General features: G+C 48.7%; 1 protein-coding gene across 2 annotated transcripts in view; it reads left to right on the top strand.

The window, feature by feature from the left end:
- Window positions 1–22,771, top strand: part of LOC116948872 (zinc finger protein GLIS3-like) — a 72,112-nt gene that overhangs the window by 26,957 nt on the left and 22,384 nt on the right. The window contains exons 3-5 of one of the 2 annotated variants that reach the window (XM_032966067.2): window positions 12,619–12,832; window positions 13,370–14,390; window positions 19,776–19,937. In XM_032966067.2, the coding sequence (XP_032821958.2) occupies window positions 12,619–12,832; window positions 13,370–14,390; window positions 19,776–19,937 (1,397 nt within the window). The remainder of the gene's footprint in view (window positions 1–12,618; window positions 12,833–13,369; window positions 14,391–19,775; window positions 19,938–22,771) is intronic. The other variant, XM_032966068.2, reaches the window with a different exon arrangement.

The following is a 22,771-nucleotide window of genomic DNA, read 5'->3' as shown; positions in this document are numbered from 1 at the left end:
AAATAATGGCAATCCTAATTTTAAAGAGGATGCTGTTACAATATTTGGCCAATTCCTTGGATATTTGTATTGTTTAGTAAAAAATCACCGACGCAAAAAATAGGCAAATTCTCTGCTTGTAGGTTAGGAAGATACTCACTAGACTATCTTGTAAGTTAGGAAGATACTCGCTATACTATCTTGTAGGTTAGGAAGATACTCACTAGACTATCGTGTAGGTTTTGAAGATACTCGCTAGACTATCTTAAAAGTTAGGAAGATACTCGCTATACTATCTTATAAGTTAGGAAGATACTCGCTATACTATATTGTAGGTTAGGAAGATACTCACTAGACTATCTTGTAGGCTAGGAAGATACTCGCTAGACTATCTGGTAGGCTAAGAAGATACTCGCTAGACTATCTTATAGGCTATGAAAATACTCGCTAGACTATGTTGTAGGTTAGGAAGATACTCGCTAGACTATATTGTAGGTTATGAAGATACTCGCTAGACTATCTTGTAAGCTAGGAAGATACTCGCTAGACTATATTGTAGGCTAGGAAGATACTCGCTATGCTATCTTATAGGTTAGGAAGATACTCACTAGACTATGTTGTAGGCTAGGAAGATACTCGCTAGACTATATTGTAGGTTATGAAGATACTCGCAAGACTATCTTATAGGTTAGGATGGATATTTTTGCGATGGACGTATTTTGCACATTGGTGCAGAATTTCCTCATTCAATTCGAATCACGCGGCGTTTGTCTAAATGAGCACATTATTTTCCATGAGATAATGCCCACCTGAAGCCACTTCCGGAGAAAAACTGTGACAGCAGAAGTTATCCTCATTTTCTTTGGTTATTTCGGTAAAGTCACGTACAATGAGAATAAAATAATAAATTGATAAAATAAAATAACACAATAATATTCTCACGACGTTTCGGCCACAACACAAGCGGCCTTCATCAGGTGAAGGGGCGAGACTGTCTGGTAGGACAGCGCTGGAGTGAAAGAGCCACGTTCAGATCACGGCCTTTAAGCCTCTTTCACTCCAGCGCTGTCCTACCAGACAGTCTCGCCCCTTCACCTGATGAAGGCCGCTTGTGTTGTGGCCGAAACGTCGTGAGAATATTATTGTGTTATTTTATTTTATCAATTTATTATTTTATTCTCATTCTACGTGACTTTACCGAAAGAACCAAAGAAGATGAATCATTGCAGTCACGAAAGCTTTAAATCGAAATTTATCCTCATTTCTCCGTTTATTTGTATTATTGGAAATTTCTAGTTTTAAATAAAATAATGGCAATCCTAATTTTAAAGAGGATGCTGTTACAATATTTGGCCAATTCCTTGGATATTTGTATTGTTTAGTAAAAAATCACCGACACAAAAATAGGCAAATTCTCTGCTTGTAGGTTAGGAAGATACTCACTAGACTATCTTGTAAGTTAGGAAGATACTCGCTATGCTATCTTGTAGGCTAGGAAGATACTCGCTAGACTATCTTGTAGGCTAGGAAGATACTCGCTATGCTATCTTGTAGGCTAGGAAGATACTCGCTATGCTATCTTGTAGGCTAGGAAGATACTCACTAGACTATCTTATAAGTTAGGAAGATACTCGCTATACTATCTTATAAGTTAGGAAGATACTCGCTATACTATCTTGTAGGCCAGGAAGATACTCACTAGACTATCTTGTAGGTTAGGAAGATACTCGCTATACTATCTTATAAGTTATGAAGATACTCGCTATACTATCTTGTAGGCTAGGAAAATACTCACTAGACTATATTGTAGGCTAGGAAGATACTCGCTATACTATCTTATAAGTTAGGAAGAAACTCACTAGACTATGTTGTAGGCTAGGAAGATACTCACTAGACTATATTGTAGGTTAGGAAGATACTCGCTAGACTATATTGTAGGTTAGGAAGATACTCACTAGACTATCTTGTAGGCTAGGAAGATACTCGCTAGACTATCTGGTAGGCTAGGAAGATACTCGCTAGACTATCTTGTAGGTTAGGAAGATACTCGCTAGACTATCTTGTAGGCTAGGAAGATACTCACAAGACTATCTTATAGGCTATGAAGATACTCGCTAGACTATTTGGTAGGCTAAGAAGATACTCGCTAGACTATATTGTAGGCTAGGAAGATACTCGCTATACTATCTTATAGGTTAGGAAGATACTCACTAGACTATGTTGTAGGCTAGGAAGATACTCGCTATACTGTCTTGTGGCTAAGAAGATACTTGCTAGACTATCTTGTAGGCTAGGAAGATACTCGCTATACTATCTTGTAGGCTAGGAAGATACTCGCTATACTATATTATAGGTTAGGGAGATACTCACTAGACTATGTTGTAGGCTAGGAAGATAATCGCTAGACTATATTGTAGTTTATGAAGATACTCGCAAGACTATCCTATAGGTTATGGAGATACTCGCTAGACTATATTGTATGTTAGGAAGATACTCGCAAGACTATCTTGTAGGCTAGGAAGATACTCATTAGACTATCTTGTAGGATAAGAAGATACTCGCTAGACTATATTGTAGGCCGGGAAGATACTTGCTAGACTATTGTAGGCTAGGAAGATACTCGCTAGACTATATTGTAGGTTAGGAAGATAGTCACTAGACTATCTTGTAGATTAGGAAGATACTCGCTAGACTATATTGTAGGCTAGGACGATACTCGCTAGACTATGTTGTAGGTTAGGAAGATAGTCACTAGACTATGTTGTAGGTTATGAAGATACTCGCTAGACTATCTTGTAGGTTATGAAGATACTCGCAAGACTTTCTTATAGGTTATGAAGATACTCGCTAGAGTATCTTGTAGGTTATGAAGATACTCGCTAGACTATCTTGTAGGCTAGGAAGATACTCGCGAGACTATCTTGTAGGTTAAGAAGATACTCGCTATACTATCCTATATGTTAGGAAGATACTCGCTAGACTATATTGTAGGCTAGGAAGATACTCGCTAGACTATATTGTAAGTTAGGAAGATACTCACTATACTATCTTGTAGACTAGAAAGATACTCGCTATACTATCTTATATATTCTTAGTTCTTTCGGTAAAGTCACGTTGAAGGGAAACAAAAAAATAATAAGCCATCTGGCTACCATGAGAGATTCGTTCATGAGGCTATCCACATATACAAGCACAGAGACAATTTAAACCGAGAAGATGGATTCTATCTTAGCAATCATTGGAAAGATTTGATAAACCATTTCAGGTCTTAATTGATTGTTCACGCTTACAGTGGCTTTCAGACAGCATACATTATAAAAATTTCGTCTTCCCCCTCCTCTTTTCAGAATATAGATGGACTAGTCCTAAATAAACTGCCAAATCGTTGCGTGTGGCGCTAACGTTTTTTATAAATAAATAAATGCACCGTTTAAAATACATTTATGCAAACCAACACACCTGAAGACGACCGTTTGTGTTATGGTCGAAACGTCGTGAGAATTTTTATTGTTTTATATATATATTATTATTTTCTTGTTTCCCTTCAACGTGACTTTACCGAAAGAACTAAGAACATGAATTACTGCAGTCACGAAAGCTTTAAATCAAAACTATCTTTTATGTTAGGAAGATACTCGCTAGGCTATGTTGTAGGCGAGGAAGGAACGTTTTATACTGTATTGTCGGCTACGAAGCCACTTGCGAGACGATCTCCTGCGAGCACGTTGTTGCCTTGTCGATGGGAGCCTCACGCACTTGGCGACTCCCATCTCGGTGCGACCCACCGACCGTGCTGCACCTGAGCAGCATAAAAAACTGGGCGCGTGTGCCGACATGCGGAGCGTTTGTTATTTTAACAGACGTCAAGGGCCAGCGTTTGCAACACCGCCTATAACGCCGGTGCCCCCCCCCCCCCTCCTAAAAAGTTCCTGCCCGTTTAACAACACCGCTTGTACAGCGGCCTCACAACGATGCAAACGCCAAACGACGGCGGCTCTTTCTTTTGTTTTACAACAACAACGACAACAACAACAACGACCTTATTTGCGTGTTACGGGGCTGACGCTGGGCGCGGGCGTGGGGGCATCCTTGGCACGGCGCTTTACGCTCAAATCGTTACAAGCGCGAGGTGGTTCAAGGAGCCCCGGGCGCCGACGTTGGCACGAACCAGCTAGCGAGGGGCACTGATGGAGGGGTTTAACACCTGGGATCTCGGGGAGGCAGAGGGACCTGGAGGAAAGGCTCAGCTGGGGAGGAGGAGGGGGGGGGTACTGCGGGGGGGGGGGGGGCGTGGGATGAGGGGGGGTGGAGTCAGCGACCTCGTGGCTGCTTCTGTTGTGGCCCAAGCCTCGGGTGTGAACGGGGGGTGGCACGATCGAGTCGGAGCTCCTCGATTCACTCGGGGGGGAATGATACCGCAATCCGTCGTCATCGTCACCGTCGATTATTGACGTAGGGGCTGCACGCCTGCGCGACAGGTTTCGGAGGCTCTAAAAACGTGGCTTTGACATTGAAATCGCCACACACGGGAAACAAGATGATCCAAAAAGCCAATCACGATAATCGTTGACAACAAGGAGCACCTTAACCTAGATGTGTTTCATTAAAGGCGGTGGTGCCGCAGGTTTGGCACGCGAAGAAGTCTTTATCAATCAATGTGCAGTCGAAAGAAGTCCAGGTGAGATATTTGCACAAATTAGCACTGGGAATGAAGCAGGAATGGCTGAACAGATTTCACTCCAAACTTGGGGTTGGCCCTAAAGTTTGTCTCTCAATCGCTGCAGCTGGGATTAAAATCCATCCCGTAGCTGATCTCGCATGCCCCACAGTAACGAGCACCTGGCAGAAGCGCTCAGCACTACTAAGACAAAATAACCGTAGCTCGGAAAAATCGACAGCCCCAATTATCTGAGATATACTTTGTTTTAATTCCGGCTAATTTAAGAAATATTCCCTTTGCAATTGTTTCAACAATAATTCTGTCAAACGAAACCAAAAGTGACCACTGCAATTCTGCCTTCATTTAACTTTTGCCAGAGGCAAGCATAACTTCAAATTAGGGCCGTGAGCCGGTGGAGGGAGTTGAAGGGGCGAGCGAGGGAGCGAGCGCGTGCGTGCGTGCGTGCGCGTGCGTTCGTGCGTGGGCAACAGGCGCACTACACTTCGGCGCTGCGTTGACAATGAGACAGCGTCTGTAGCCGAGATTTCACTGCTAGTTTAACACCTCGCCAGTTTTTCAGGTTTACTCACAAAGAGTGCGCTCCTTTCTTCCCGACGCTGCGGTGGCGAGATGTTATCTGCCTCGCCCGGTATACAGGAGGTCGTGGATTCAATCCCGACGCTGACGATGCCTGCTGCTGTATTTTTCGTGTTTGCGTGTCTCTCTCCACCGTAGTCGTCACGTGAATCAACGTGCGTTTAGAGTTTTTGCCTGCTATACGTTTCCACATAAGCAACTTCGCTGGGCTATCAATTGTGGCGAGGGCGCTTCTGAAAACGAGCTATATAGCTCAGTGGGCCTTACCTGGTCAAAAAAACACAGTTCACTTTGACATCGTTTCATTTGAACACGCACGCACCACAATATCTGGACCGCTGGGCGCACACACACACACCAGATTCCCGCAGCCCGATGCATTTTTTTCGTTTCTCTCTTCGTTTTGTGAGTGGAAAAATCGCGCGCGCGCACACACACGCGCACGCGCGCCCTGTTGGTTGCAAGCTATGGACGTACACACGCGATGTGTCTGGTAATTTGTTGGCCCTGCCGGACCAGTAAACACGTACGCCTGCTCGCGCTACCTCTGTGTTATACATCGCTCGCACCGTGCACCCCTGGGGAAAGGTCGGGGGTGGATGGGTGGGTGGTAAAGCGGTAAGGGATAAACTTAGTGGGGGGGGGGGGAGGGGAGGCGGGCGGAGGTTCCTCTGGGGCTAGAGGGGGCCTCGGGGAAACGTTGAATGGAGAGAAACGTGGAAATATGAATTCATCGTTTTATTTCATTCATTTAGCGCATCAGCTCTTTGCATTAATATCACGATAGTCCATGATGCGGATTCCAGCAATGAGGGTGATTTGTCGTTGTTATCTTCTCATTATTCACTGGCCAATACCTTTGTATTTGTTCATGAACTGGCCTATGCTTTTGTGTTTGTTCATTCGGTAACTTCATTAAAACCACGTGAGACACACTCTCTTTTAAGGGAGACTTAGTTACAGTAAACACATACACGAACAGTTGAAACAATGTCACAAAACACTCAGAACAAACTGAAACATTTAAACGAATGTTTTTAAGTGACTTAAATTCCCATAAAACACATCTTAGCTGCATAGGGCATAGTTCAAAAGCACTACAAGTCAGTGACCTCGTAACTAACGCAACTGAAATTTTAAAATCGCCCGGTAGGAATCCTTTTTGAAGGGAAGAGAGTTGATTAACTTAACCAAAATTGCTTCACTTAAGATCTGGGAGACCGTGTCATTCTAGACACAGTAATTTAGAAACCATCGATATGTTAACTATAGCTACCGCTGCTGATAGTGCTGGCACATATACCATACAATGGCCTGCACAGTCATTTTTTTAAGGCCACTAATTGGAGATAACAAATGAAGACAAAGATCCTCCCGTGCAACCTGCAGAGACTGTACGAGCAAGTGCTGTTAGCGATCACCTATTAAGACCAGCGCGTCACGTGAGAGAGTGCTGTGGCCAGAACCACGCCGAACCGCCTTTGTCTCCCCAGTGCTGATGTTTAAACACCGCACCAAGTACACACTTGAGACCAAATCGACTTAGCGGAGACCCATCGTTACCAACGCAATCATCGCTTCCCATTGGCATCGAGGCAATGGCGCGGAATTGAACCGCTGGCCCATCGCGCGATGCACTAAAAGCTCCCTGCTTAAAGCGCTCAACAGCAGGGGCGGCTGCAACCCCCTCCCACTCACCTCGACCCTCTACCATCACAAAAAAAAAACACACATCTGGGGGGACAGCTGGGAATAAACACGGGAGGACGGGATCACGGTGCCACCATGGTGCTGGCGGGGTGACGCACGGGGGGAGGGAGGAGGAGGGGGAGGGGGGAACAACAAAACAACAACGGGAAGCGGCACGAGGCTGCCGAGAAAACCCGGCTCGGAGCAGGGCTCAGGCGGAACGGCGGCGGCGGCGGCGACGACGTTTAAATCCGTGGCCGCAGTAGGGGGGGGGGGGGGGTAGGGGAAACGTAGCAGGATATTTTTTGGTTGTTTTAAAAAAAAAATCCCAGCAACAACAAAAAAACACAGCGAGCGTTTTATTTATACGTTGCAGTTTACGTCACCCTGGTGCATCATGGATGCATCTCGCTAATTAGAAGTAATGACCGTATTAAGCACCGCGAGCTATAATAACTAGTGACAGCTGCTAATATCATGCCCTGGGCAAGAGGTATTATTAGGACACGGTTCCACCCTTCGCCAACGGAGGGCTTCCGCCAGGAACTAAATGGCGCACGAGGACAGGTTTTTGTTAACCTCCTTTCACCCAACGAAGCCTCGGCCGAAGTCTCATTATTATGGCTCAAGAGGGTCCTGCTGAGTGTTCACAAGAAGCGGGTGACCGTCGCCGTGCGTGATCCAAATTGAGTAATCTGCGGTGCAATTTTAAAAATAAAACGAAGGTTGGCAAATTTGGACCATGACACGGACACACAATGGACATTTGCTACAAATGACCTCGCGGCATCTTTAACGTGCCCTGTGAAGCAGACGCCGAGAATTTTGTTTCATACGATACCCCTGCAGTGTTAATCAGGGCGGCCGCTGGCTGAGAGCCGTGGACCTCCGCAACAAGGAAGCCACTTGGAGCTATTCCGCTTTTAAATCTAGACTGGAAAACGAATTTGTTTAGAACTGCTTCTTGTTTAAATTTTGATTTAAAGCTTTCGTGACTGCAATAATTCATATTCTTAGCTCTTTCGGTAAAGTCACGTTGAAGGGAAACAATAAAATAATAAAATATATATAAAACAATAACAAAAAATCTCACGACGTTTCGAAACGTTTCCCTTCAACGTGACTTTACCGAAAGAGCTAAGAATATGCTTCTTGTTTAGTTTTGTTGTTCTCGCCCCCCCCCCCACGCCGCCCGCACCTCCAAGTTGCACGGTTGGCCACGTACGGTGCGAAAAAAGTTCAACGTGCATACAAAGGAGCATGACTATCGTGGTACAGGCTGTAGGGGTAGGTACGCCTAGAGCGGTACAGGGTGGAGGGGAGTACGTGGTGACTCTGCACGCGTGTGCTCTGAATGTACGCACGTACGACAAGCGGCGAACGCACGCAACGCCCACAGTGTTCGTGTCTCGGCTAGGGCAGCTGGTGTGTGTGCAGCTGGTGTGTGTGCAGCTGGTGTGTGTGCAGCTGGTGTGTGTGCAGCTGGTGTGTGTGCAGCTGGTGTGTGTGCAGCTGGTGTGTGTGCAGCTGGTGTGTACGCAGCTGGTGTGTGTGCTGCTGGTGTGTGTGCTGCTGGTGTGTGTGCAGCTGGTGTGTGTGCTGCTGTTGTGTGTGCTGCTGTTGTGGGTACAGCTGGTGTGGGTGATGCTGGCGACGAGGGATGGGAGTGAGAGCAGTGTCCAGTGCACTCCGCTGACAGTGGGCAACTGTCGTGGCGATCACCTCGCACGCTCTGATGAGCACGGTTGGCTACGTACGGTGCAAAAGAAGTTCAGGTTCAGTTCAAGTTCAACCTCGCACGGGTTGAGTTGCCGCACGCTGCGTTGTGGTGCACGCCGCGTACGCTTTTAGTGCATCGCGCTTTCAACCAGGGTTCAATTCCCAGCTATGCCTAATGTCTGTTTCGCGCCTCCGATTAGCACGGTTGGCTACGTACGGTGCGAAAGAATTCCAATATGCGTACATACATCTCCGGCATCTGCAATGCGAGAATATGCCTCCCCCCCCACCAGATACATGTTTACATGTCCGGGCCTTTATGAGCTCTCAACGAACGGTACCACTTTTGAAAATAAACGAATGATTAATCCACGCTCCGTTACAACGCTAACCTTCTACAACCGCGCCGTCTCTTAAAGCGCAGTATCTCAGCGACGCGGACGCGAGGCGACGACCTTGTTATGTTTACGCGAGGTTTAGTTGAGCATCGCTGCCTGCCTCGTGTGCGGGTTTGCGCCCCTTTCTAAATCCCCCCCACCGCGAATGATCGCGACACTTAATGAGCGTTCCTTTTTGAGCATCCGGCGTCCGCGTAAAATCGTAAAGTGCATTGTAAAAGGCCGGGGGTGGGGGGAGGAGAGTTTCGCGATCGCCCAGTGCTTTCTTTTTGGTGGGCTCGGAATCGGCCCTGCCCTGTTTCATTCTCTGCGGCCAAGCCTCCCACTTGTATTAAGACGTCATGTTGCTGCTATCCACAAGTCGTTTAGCTTTTGTAGATCGGCCAGAGCCGGCATGGCAACGGTCAAATAATAATAATAATTTCTTACAGCAGCAGCAACAACAAACGCATCGTTAAATTGTCTTTATTTAGCGAGGGCATCATTGCGTGCCTTGCCATGGGTGCATCTGTCGAACCGACAGAGTTGAGAAGTTCAGTCACCTCTGGCTTCTGTCGTCAACGACGACGATGATGATGATGTAGGAAGAAGCGACGGCCGCATTTGCATTGATCGCCGAGTGGAAAATCAGGCGGAAAATGACTGAATTTAAAAATAAGGCGGAAAATGAGTTCATTGAAGACGCGAATAAACATGAATGCAATGAAAACCACTTTGCGGTGCATGTTGAACGTATTAAGCTTATATGTGTATGTATGGCGAGTTTCTATCGTACCATGCATGGCCCACCGTGCTAATCAAAGGTGTGGGAAATCATTAAAGATGTGTCATTTGTATTATGAGACCTCCTTTGCCAGTAACAAGATATAGGAATAGGTTTTACTGTTGTAACTGGCACAAAAACTGACACCTTTATTCAAGGCATCATGTTTGCAATAACCACAACACAAGCAGTCAAAATGCAAACAAAAAAGACAACTCTGATAATAATATGCACTGTCCTTGAATTTGATTGGTGCAGAGTTGAGACGTCTCGGGTGTGGACCAATCAAATTCAAGGACAATGCATATTATTATCAGAGTTGTCCTTTTTTTGTTTGCATTTTGACTGCTTGTGTTGTGGTTATTGCAAACATGATGCCTTGAATAAAAGGTGTTAGTTTTTGTGCAAGTTAAAAGGGTAAAACCTATTCCTATGTGTCATTTGTGTCGTGCGACACATCATTAATGTCACACTTATAGCGAACTTGAACCCGTAAGCGCGCGAGGGTGGCCGCTCATTCCTCCTGCAGTAAGCACTTTCGCAACAACAACAAAAACGTGAACAAAAATGTGGTGGCAACAACAAGAACAACGCAAAGGCTGGAGCGTTCGGCGGTAGACCCCAGCGTTCGTTAGCAGCACGGGGGTTGTTGTGGGGTGGGGGCAGCATTGAGGCAAGAGCGCGTAGCAGGGGGCACAACGCGTCACGCCTCGCCTCCCCTGGGGGGGGGGGCTCTGTCGAGACGGGGAGCCCCGAGGGCACGGTGTCAGTGCGGTACCACCATGGAGCCGGCGGTTAGTGACGGGGCGCAGGCGACGGGGAACGAAGCCGCTCCGAAGAGACGGCGCGGATTTCGGACGCGGATGAGGCTGCCAGGGAATGGATCGTGGCCGAGAGGATGCACACGGAGGAGATGGAGCGATTAAATTAGTTCCACGTGCAGGCTATGTATGGGGTATTACAGAGCTGGATCATAAGAGGTGGTGGTGCTCTTCATCCAGCGATGTCTTGACCATGGTTTATGATGATCACGCAATACCACCAGCATGAATATCTCTGACGAGCATTAGTTTTTATTTTGTTGTATTGCATTTTTTTTGTATTTGTCATCCGAATCCCATTTGTGTGCCGACAGGGGTCGTGTTATCATGAGACCCAGACCAGCCCTTCCAGGTCTTCCAGTCAGGAGTGACATGTTATGCCAGAAAAATCCCCTGGAAGGTGACACCACTTAACCATTCTAGATTTGAAGTTTTCGTGACTGCAAGGATCCATACTCATTGGTTTTTTCGGTAAAGTCACGTAGCAGGTGAAAAAATAAATTACGATAAAGACAAATCAAATTTAATCAAATCACGACGTTTCGGAAGCAACACAAGCAACCGTCATTAGGTGTTGACTGCTCCAGCAAAAATACCGAGGCGTCTGAGGAGAGTTATTACGAGGCAACGTGTTTATATAGGGTGTTAGGGGGGGGGGGGGGTCAAGGGGTCGGCGTTGAGCCTGTGGCAAGCAGTGTGCACGATGGTCCACTGGATTAGTATGAGTTAAGCCGATAGATAACCATCTATATTCTTTTGTGATGTCAGGTTAGGGGAGTTTGTGCACGAGTGCAGTGCCTGCCCGACGAGTGATGGTGGTGTATCAGGCTGGGAGTAGAAAAAAAAACTGGAAGAAATGGATATGGCTGTACAATTATAAGGCAGTTAACGTTTGACTTGGTTGATGACATCTTTCCAATGATTGCTTAATTTAAAACCATCCTCTCGGTTGAAGTTATGTCTATGTTTGCATATCTGGATGGCTTCATGGACAAATATTTGGTAGTATCCGGGAGGTTTGCAGAGTACTTTGGTATCGGAGAAAACAATATCATGAGAACCCGCTTTGTTGAAACAATGATCAGCTACGGCCAAAGAATTCGTTCTGCCGTGTTTCAAAACTTCAATCAAGCAAAAATTCACAAAATGACTCAATGTGGATTTAAAACACGTTTAAATGCAACTACAGCTCACGCCGCTGTATCTCTGCTATGTCTCCCTCGCCCGTCACTCGGCGACACTTCATCATGCACTACAAAGAGCTATTTGCTGTGTGTCCATTTTCGTATTTATACTTTTCACCATTTGAACCGGGGTCGAATGAATTGACAGAAAATTCAAATGTCACATTATGGGTGGGGTTTTTTTGTCTTTTCCTCCAAAGTCACCGGCAAACAGAACGAGACCGCAAAACTCACTGCACACACACACACGAGCCGAGTTGGATCGCAGATGGTCATCTCGGCTTGAGCTTAGGATCACAGCGACGCTGACTCAGCGCTCGAACGTGGCCATCGCGAGTCCTACAAAGCAGACCTCCTCTGCGACTTATTTTAGTGCGAACTTCTTTGCACGCAAAAATCCCGATTGGAGTCACTTCTCCCTTTCTGCAGAGTAAACACCGACTCAAGTAGAGCGCAGCGATTGTTGGCAAATTGTGCCAACGGCACGTTTAGTAAATAATTATCTGCACTTTGGCTTAATTTTCTAGAAAATGGCACAAAGGTTGTGTTGGTCACGTTACGAAGCATTGTTGGAATAACTTTCTTTTAATCCCTGTTGTTTTCTCCTGCTACACCATCTTAACCACCGCACCTCATCCTGGGCTGCAATCACCACCACCGCCACCACCTCCTCTTTCCACCATCACCACCACCTCCCAACGTCACCACCACCTTTCACCGTTACCACCACCTTTCACCGTTACCACCACCACCACCACCATCCCACTGTCACCCACCTCCCACCATCACCGCCCCCGCGTCTTCGCAGGAAGCAACGGCTATGCGCTGCAGTGCGTCGCGATTGCACGGCACCGCGCGGCAGCGGCTGCGGCGGCGGTGGCACAGGGACCCCCGGCCCCTCGCCGGCTCGAACCGACCGTGCACGCCGCACCGGGGGGGTACCCGGCGACAGACGCCGGCTGCCGCCCCCACTTCCTCGGAATGCACCAGGGGCCCCCCTCGGCGATTCATCCCGACGCAAGGTGAGGCAACTGGCCACCACCGCATTCAGGGCAGGAGGAGTCGTGCGGAATTGCGATGTCGCTGTCAACGTGTGGGGCCTGGGGAAGTGCGAGATACTAACATGGTCTCTGAGGGAGTGGCGGGGAAGTCTTTACCACTCTGCACGATGGACTCGGTATCCTGGAGCGTCACGCTTAGCCACAACTACCATTGCTGCGTGCCCCCACCCCCTTTACCATACCGCAGTGGCTAGTGTGGTGAAGTATGGTGAACAAGCCTCCATGACTGATTGGATAGGGAAGCCTTCATTCAGCAGTGGCTTGATAAATTACTGTAGATGATTTTTTTACAGAACATTCAGAATAAACCAGCTTGGTTTCATCATCTTCATAATAATTTTTTTTTACATTTATAGAAAAAAAATCGAATTAACCTGGCTTTACACGAACGGTTGATTTAAATCGCACTAAACTGAATAATTTCCTGTTGTGCTAGTAAGGGCGAGCAACTCGCGGCGCTCAAATCGGCATTGTGTTTTTATCAACTCCTCTTCCTAGCAGATCGCTTATTTCCCACGAGTCCACCACGTCCATCGGCCCCGGCCTGGCCGACAGCCAAACCGCGGCTCTGAAGCAGGAGTGGCCACTGCCGGGCGGCTACGGCACCATCTCCCCGTCGCCCGCCGGCGCCTGCGACGGCGACCAGACGCACGGCCGCGGCAGCGAGCCGGCGCCCGCCCCTGGTGCCTGCCGCTACCCGTTCGGCGACCCGGCGACGGCGCGGGCCGGGCGCCTCGACCGCCACCGCAAGCGCGCGCCGCACTCCGCGCCGCACTCCGCGCCGCTCTCCGCGCCGCACTCCACGCCGCTCTCCACGCCGCACTCCATGCCGCAAGCGTTCCCTGGCGACATCGACATCGACGCCGTCGTCCGCACCTCGCCCACGTCTCTCGCGGCGTACATCGGCGCCGGCGCCCGGGCCGCCCCCTCGTGCGTCTCGCTTCAGGCCGGCGTCTACGGGCACCACCTACGCGCCAGGGCCGGGGGCCCCTCGCCCCCCGGCGGACAGCGCCACGCGGAGCTGGCCGGCCGCGCCGACGATCGCTCGTCGCTCGACGACGAGCGCCACTACTCGTGGGAGGCCGCGGTCGGCGCGGCGGCGCGCCGAGGGCGCTGCGCCGCCTTCAAGCGGGAGCCGCCGAGCAACGGCTACCCGGACGCCTGCCCGCTCACGCCGCCGCCGCCGTACGGCGCTCACCGCGGTCCCGCCGGCGCTCCCGCGGGCGCCGGCGGAGGGGACCCGGAGGCCGGCGCCCCCGGGGCCGAGGCGGCGGCGCCGCTGGAGCCGGACGAGGTGGAGTTCCGCTGCCGGTGGATGGACTGCGCGGCGTCGCAGCACGGGCGGCGCGAGGAGCTGGTGCGGCACATCGAGAGGGCCCACGTGGACCAGCGCAAGGGCAGCGACGACTTCACCTGCTTCTGGACCGGCTGCCCCAGGCGCTACCGGCCCTTCAACGCGCGCTACAAGCTGCTCATACACATGCGCGTCCACTCGGGGGAGAAGCCCAACAAGTGCACGGTGGGTGGAGGTGTAGCGGCGGCACGTCGAGACGTCAAATTCAAATCGAGCGTTACGCTCGTGATACATGCACCAAATTTGCTGTGTGTGAGAATCAATTGCTTTAGATGCATATACATGTTCAACCAAGAAATCTTATTTAAATCGCGCACTTCACACGAGTAAGGCACCTCAGAGGGCTTTTGCATAAAATGTAATTTACATGAATGTTGAGTTGAATCGGTTCACGTTGCCTCTGCAGCCGCAAGAGTCACTTCGGCGCACCGCGATGGTAAACATCACAAGCGATTCCATAATTGCTGCGCGACAATTCATCAACTCGGGAAGTTGGCGAGTCGTTAACGGCTTAGCGTTCATTTGCATCAAGGCAAGAGGGCGGTCGTTCTTGATCTACAATTTACTGCAAAACCACGTAATGCAGGCTGGATTGGCCAATGGGTGTGGGATGATGATGATGATAACAAAAAAAACGAGAAATACAAAGGAAACTCAAAACTTGGCCGGGTGTCCTTCTCACTTAAACCACTCACGCCTGATCCAGGGGATTTGTTGAACGGCGTGGGAAACTAAACTATTAGTTTTTTTTTATTTTACCAGGTAAGGCCCACTGAGCCATATAGCTATTTTACAGAAGCGACCTCGCAACAAATAATAGCTCAACTCAGTGGCTTATCACGTGGAAATGTATAACAGCCAAATAGTATGAACGCACGGTGATTCTAAAAATGGAGGACACGAAGAAAAATCCACACAACTATCACGGGGAGAGAGGCATGCAAACTCCAAATATATAATGCATCGTCGGGGTCGGGTTTCGAACCTATGGATACCAGGTGAGGGAGTTCACATCTCATCATATTTAGCGGAGGGGGGAGGGCGAAAGGAGCCCACTCTTTGATGGCAAACCTGAAAAACTGCCCACCCATGTGGCAGGCGATGTGCTTAGCTGTGCGAGTTGATTTCTGAGAGGCGTTCGCTGCTCTGTGGTCGTTGTGGAGCCAAGGGCAGGGGGGGGACTCCTCGCCCTATGTCAAGCTGCTCCGGAGTTTTCACGTTTGATAATAATTATCTTGGTTAAGCTTAGCGATGGGCCGGAAAGGAAGATTAATTGTTTAAATCCATTGTCCTGTGAGGATCATCTGGGCTCGCGTAGGTCAGCCTGCTTGCCTCAATTATGTCCCAAATCTCACTGGAACACTTGTGTGAAATATCATTCTATTAAGTCCTCAAATCCCACCAACTGAGTTGACTTTACACAAAGCAGTACTCTTTTCATAAACCCCAAAGGGATGATTGGTTCATCACAACAATGAAAATGTGTTTTATTGGTTAGCTTTTATTTAATCTCACTTGCGTTTTTTTAATTGTTCAATCTAAACCCATAGTTATTATCCTTGATACGAAAAATAATCAAACGTGGCATTGCAGCCGTGCGATTGTGACAATATAGAGCCATGCCGCCATGAATGTGCTTTTGTGCTGTCTGCAGCGCAGACCGTTCCACCAGCTGACAAACGAGAAAAACAAGTTCGAGCCATGACCTCGCAGAGCTTTTAAATGCTCCGCACATATCAAAATATGATGCTTGCCAATCTTCACGTTTTCACACGCGGGGGGAGGGGGGGTGGAAGCGCCGAAGAGGGGATTGCTGAATCGCTCAATGTGGTACTTTTTTTCAACAACAACAAAAAAACCATTTTTTTTCAGTTAAATTAATTGTCTGTCAAGCGTCTGTCCTTGGGGCCCTCTGTGTTAAATCTCTCGAGAGAGTGGACCCGCAGGATCCTAATCTTGGCCATCAGCGAGCGACTGTGCCCCCCACGGAATCCCCCAGTGCCCCCCCGCCCCCCCTCCACACAAAAATGTGACAGGACGAATTCACTTTGGTGGTGCCTTGCACCGCTAAAGTCTGGCCGAACATAGATTTTTGTTTCTATATACTCTATCAGAATTAAAGAAAAAAATTGCAGCCAATTTGTCAACCCAATACTGAATTAAAGCCCCCCCCCCCATTTGCTGGTTGTGTGGCTATTCGACTAAAATAAGTTTAAATGAATCTCGTACCAAAACCAACCCCCTGGGCAAATGACTGTGCGCATGAAAAAAAAAGAATTACACTCCGACGTATATTATTTTTGTAAAATAAAACTCCAAGCTCACCGTGTTATGATCTTAAACTCTCTTCTCATATTGCAGGCAATTTGTTAAAGAGATTTTCTTCCAGAACGATGCACTGGAGGATTGCGTGGAAAGATTTTTTTTTATGGCTGCGTGGTATATATATATGCTTTTTTATATAAATTAACTTATCGAGAGGCTTTAAAATAACTTTGAACTTAAGTTGCGCAATGGTCATAAACATCTCTATTTCAAAGAGCGTGAGAATATAGTGGGTCATTAATATTTGGTATTTTTGGCTCCTCGCACCCTGCCGTACACGTGCTTTTGGACGCTTTGTTCATTTAAAGCGCTCGAACGCCCTCTCACATGTGGCAAATATTTTCTTTTTCTTTCTTACACACTTTATAACAGCCACTTGTAATTTAAAAATAAATGTTTTGTTTCAGGACCGATCTCGGTCGAAAACTTTGCACCGCTCGCACAAAAGCTCCGCACTGCTTCGCGTGATGGTATACCCAGAGCGTGGGTATACACACCACGTGATGGTATACACACCACGTGATGGTATACACACCACGTGATGGTATACACACCGCGTGATGGTATACGCACCGCGTGATGGTATACGCACCGCGTGATGGTATACACACCGCGTGATGGTATACACACCGCGTGATGGTATACACACCGCATGATGGTATACGCACCACGTGATGGTATGCTCAGAGCGTGGGTATACACACCACGTGATGGTATACACACCGCGTGATGGTATACCCACCACGTGATGGTAAACCCAGAGCGTGGGTATACACACCACGTGATGGTATACACACCATGTGATGGTATACACACCTCGTGATGGTATACACACCACCTGATGGTATACACCGCATGGGTGCACGCTGGAGGACTGGGGCGCCTGGATATTCAGAAAGCGGTGGGGCAGAGTTTAGGTGGACGTGGGGTGTGGGTTGGGGTGGATGTGGGGTGTGGTTTGGGGTGGATGTGGGGTGTGGGTTGGGGTGGATGTGGGGTGTGGGTTGGGGTGGTTTTGGGGTGTGGGTTGGAGTAGATGTGGGGTGTGGGTTGGAGTGGATGTGGGGTGTGGGTTGGGGTGGATGTGGGGTATGGGTTGGGGTGGATGTGGGGTGTAGGTTGGGGTGGATGTGGGGTATGGGTTGGGGTGGTTTTGGGGTGTGGGTTGGGGTGGATGTGGGGTGTGGGTTGGGGTGGATGTGGGGTGTAGGTTGGGGTGGATGTGGGGTATGGGTTTGGGTGGTTTTGGGGTGTGGGTTGGGGTGGATGTGGGGTGTGGGTTGGGGTGGATGTGGGGTATGGGTTGGGGTGGTTTTGGGGTGTGGGTTGGGGTGGATGTGGGGTGTGGGTTGGGGTGGATGTGGGGTGTGGGTTGGGGTGGATGTGGGGTGTGGGTTGGGGTGGATGCGGGGTGTGGGTTGGGGTGGATGTGGGGTGTGGGTTGGGGTGGATGTGGGGGTGTGGGTGAGAAGCCACTGGAGCCATGGACTTTTCAATCTCGATTGAAAACTAATTTCTTTAGAACTGCTCTGTGTGTTTAGCTTGTTGTCCTTCTCCCACACCTCCGATTAGCACTGTTGGCTACGTACGGTGCGAAAGAATTTCGACATACATACATTTATCCTGCATTGGAACCATTCCATGTGCACGCATGCCACATCACGAGTGTGCATTCACAAAAGCATGACTATTTGCAAGACTTCAGCAAGCACATGCAGAGTAAATCGTATCTACAATATAACACAATTATTACAAACTTGCCACTGATGCCACTGACATCAGTGGCGAGTGATATCGAAAAACGGCTCTGGGCCTCCCCTGTTCACAAATCCTCACCGAGCAGCGGAAGCGAAGTCTGGTGGTGAATCAATGGCACAGCGTGGAGAGAATACAGCGGTGGCAACATGTTAACGATCTCGCCCTGGTGTGCAGGAGTCCCCGAGTTCGATCCCGACCCCTGACGCCTGCTGTTGTATATTTGGAGTTTGCGTGTCTCTCTCACCCCATGGTCGCGTGGATTTTTCTCCGGGTTCCTGCGGGGTTTTCCCTCCGCATTTACAAATGTTTGTTGAGAGTATTTGGCTGAAATACATTAGTAAAGGATCATTATAGGTAGCTCAGTGGGCCTTACCTGGTTTAAAAACATTGTTTAGTTTTAGTTTAGGCCTTCATTCAGCAGTGGACTGCCAAAGGTCATTACATTATTTTATTATTTGGATGAGTAAAGCGCCTTTAATGCAACCATTGTCTCAAGATAATGCGCCGGGGAGACGTGCACGTGAAAGGGGTTTTAGGAGAGGACAGGTGAAACGCAGCAAGGGCGAGGGTTTGCCTCTTTGAGAAAGCAAAGGCTCTCCGTGACTTCACAGGAAGACGGTGCAAGGGGGTTGGTTGTGTGAGAGGCACGGAGAGAAGGGGGTGAGGGGGGAGATAAAGAATGGTGCCGTGCGGGTTCTGGTCTCTGAATGCAATGTTTATGCCCGGGATTTCATCTTTCAAACACAGCAATGGCACCCCTTCTCATTTCCAAATACACGATAGGATTTGCATTTAAGCCATAGGCTCGTTCTCAAATTACATTTGTGTGCACATGTCAAATTATGTTGTCTTGCTTCTATTCCTCTGATGTGTATGGGGTTTTTTCAAAACTTATTTGTCTCGTCAGACCGCACTTCGAAATATTCACCGTGATTTAACGCGATTCATGTTAAGTTTGTGCTTGTTTTAACCTTGGTATCCCTTCAAAACGTAGGCCAATCAGCTGTTTTTTTAAGAATATTATTATTGTGGGTGACTGGAGTCAGAGGCATCTGACTGGTAGTCACGACCACAGCGAATTGGCTACTAGATGTGATGGGCCTGCTGGAGGTTTTTCTGGGTCATCAACTCATGTTGGTATTAATTCCTGGGTGCCCGTTAGCGTGCGTCAGTTCAAGGGAGCGGTCGTGTAGTGGTTAGCCCACTGCACTCTTTTTTTCCCAGGCCCCCTAAAAAAAAAAAGATTCCAGCTCACGGTTAATATCGGTGATCTGAAAAAGAGTACCTGGCACGATATATAAACATCAGCCTTGGGGAGACAAAAACAGCCGGGAATTGTGCTGGTCACTCAAGGCACTCGTCTGCGTGTCACCCTCCATTTCGATGTTCGCGAACAGCACTTTGCTCCACCAGTCTGTTAAAAGGCTTTACATGCCGGTGTTGTGGCGTGGTCTGTGTCTCTGTCAGTTTGAGGGCTGCAGCAAAGCGTTCTCCCGGCTGGAGAACCTCAAGATCCACCTGCGAAGCCACACGGGCGAGCGGCCCTACCTGTGCCAGCAGCACGGCTGCCACAAGGCCTTCAGCAACTCCAGCGACCGCGCCAAGCACCAGCGCACGCACTTCGACACGGTGAGGCCGCCGCTCGTCGCCGTTTAGCCGCGACGTTCTGCCGGCGGGCCCTCGGCGAGGCTGGGCCCCCGAGATGTTCGTCACGGTTTAAAAATCGTCTGTGGCCTCGTGCTCGGCTCGCGATACAGGCGCAGGGGGGTGGGGGGGGGAGCAAGGGGTGAGCGGCCTACCCGAGTCGTGGTTGCCAGGGAAGCAGGCCGAGCCTGATGAGCAAGCAGTCGGTGAAAGGGGGTCGACGCCAGAGAGAGCGAACACACTCGCCGGGTAGAAGGGCGTGCTAGTGAGTTCAGTGGGCGTGTCTATGCAAAAAGTGGGCGGGGCTGTTTAGTAGAGGGAGGGGCCTGCAGGCTCACCGCGCGTCTCCGGTTGAGCCTCCCAGACGACTTGAGCTTTCGCGTCACCACCGCCACCGCCAGCCTCTGCACTCGCGCGAGGCGGTGGGGTCACAGGTGCGACAGGTGGCTGGCGGTGCACGAAGGTTGCCCTCGCTATCACCTGCTCAGCACAACCACCCCCGCACGCACGCGCCGTGTGCGTGCAGGCTGCCAAAGTTTCGATTAACGCCACCACCACCTCCTCCTCCAACCACGCCCTCCCTCTCCCCCCCCCCATCGCTTTCCTTTTTATTGGACATTTATGAGTAATATTACTACACGTGAAGGAAAAATAAACCAGACCTATAATGCATCGCACGCGCGCAACGCATTCTTACGTTACGTTTCCCACAGCGAGGGGCCTGTATTGAGTTGCAGGCTTATAGAGACCACCTGGATGACCTGGCCGTTGATTCTTGGAATGTGGCTCCTTTTAACCTGGAAGTTCTGTGTCTGTGAAGCAAACGGTTCCATATCTGCCAACCCGTCTCTCCGCTTGTCCACCCGCGTTCATGTTTGTACGGTTTATTAGAAAGTGGTAAAGGCGCTGCCCTGAAATTTATTTTTTAAGTCACTGCTAGCGGACTAATTGTCGAGTGCCCGTTTAAATCGCTGGGTAGACAGAAGCGACGGGATGTAATAAACTTAAACTGACCCATCGTTTTCACTGCAAGGATGTTGATCCTGCGACGTCTGTATTGCGAGTCCAGTGTGCAATACCACTCTGCTACACCACCTTGAAAATACAATTTCAAAGTATAAAGAATCCAGCAGCGATGCCGTACAACGAATTAGATGTGCGTGTTATAGGTGGCGGGCGAGGGACGAGGGGAATTATTGTTATTTATGGTGAAATGGGGAAGTTAGAAAGAGCAGGGAGCTGTGAAATATGAGTTCAGTAGTGACCCATTTCCTTGGCGGAGATGGACACAGGCGAAGGAGAAGAGGAAGATCTCAAGTCTAGGCGTGAAAAGTGGGATGGAGCCACGGGTGCAGAAAGCCAGAGGGAGGAAGGGAATGTCAGGCAGTAGAGAAGGGGCAACCGCGATAATCGTGCTCACTCCTTCTGCCCATTGTTTATCTTCTGTTTGAGTCGATGCAATGCGTGTCCAGATAACACAATTACAGCCCTTTTGTCAATCCACTGCTAGACGACGGTTCTCCCCATGCCAGGATGGTCATGGGGGGGGGGGGGGGTTTGTTTGACCATACTTCACCACACTGGTCAGTGCGGGTGAGTAGCGGGAGGGCACGGGATCACTTCGATATCACTCGCGACTCAGGTCCATTTGGCCATCGAAGGTCACCGGGTTCATCGTGCAGTGTGTGAATTCCACCACCACCACTCCAGCACATGTGTGTCTATAATGTAAAGCTTTTTTTATCACGCACAATATACAAACTATTTCTTAAAGTGTAAGTTAGCTCGGGCAGATTATCCCTTGGCTGATTATAGTCCGATGACAAATTAGGTTACGGAGACGTAAAACAGATGAATAGTTACCATAGTACAAAAATGTAAACAGTGAAGGGTGAATGTCAAATGCAAGTGCGAGCGAAGTCATAATAAATAATCGACAGCTGAGCATCGAACCATGATGAAGATGGGAGATTACGCAAGGCATTCGATTTGACGGTCGTTCTGCAAATCCACACTCACTACAGAGCCTGCGATCGCTTCTCTCCTGCAAAAGAAGATTGTGGAATTAAGAGGGTTGTTAATAAATCAGAAGGGTGGTGTTGTTTTAACGATTTCTAATAGTCGTTAATTATTGTTTTAGACATTCGCGTCGGCGATTATCATTTACGCGATCGTACCGTCGTCATGGGTTCTCCGTTTCCCTTTAAATACACAAACACAATAGCCCGAGTTAAGGTTTGCCTAATTTCAGTCACGGGCTCTCACAAAATGAACCTTTTAATAACAACGTAACAACAACGACACCCCCCTCCCCCCCCGACTTGGCAGAAACTTGTCAAGGGCCATAATCTAAAACAAATATCTTAGGGACTCGCCTGACTAATTCATGTCACGGGCTCATTTTTCCAATCCATTTGTTCCAATCAATCACGGAACAGTTGGTTTTAATAATTAAAAAAACGGGGTCAAGCAGGCAGGAGCGTTTTAATTTCAGCAACTTAAGAAAAAATATAATCGCTTAACTAGATCATTACTTACGTACGTTGGAATGCATTACTCCCATGCTGCGTCAAAATGCGGCAAAGTACAACGTAGAATATTAACTTCGCCTATGACTCCGAAACGAGAGCAAGCCGTCGTCTAAAAACATTGGTGGAGAGACGAAGAAAAAACCGCTGGGCTTCGTGAAATCCCTCCGCCGTTTAGTCGAGTAGCACAAAAAAAAGCGTAAACCGGTCGCATAGAGCTGCCAGGGTTTCGGAGATTTTAAAAATATCGACGGCAAAATATTTTTGTTACGATTTGCCATCGCGACCCGT

Source organism: Petromyzon marinus, chromosome 35, assembly GCF_048934315.1.
Source record: "Petromyzon marinus isolate PM22_M1 ecotype Great Lakes invasive population chromosome 35, UKy_Petmar_22M1.pri1.0, whole genome shotgun sequence".
Classification (NCBI taxonomy): Eukaryota; Metazoa; Chordata; class Hyperoartia; order Petromyzontiformes; family Petromyzontidae; genus Petromyzon; species Petromyzon marinus.
Note: the sequence above shows the minus strand (reverse complement) of the source record. Positions and strands in the feature narration are given on the sequence as shown.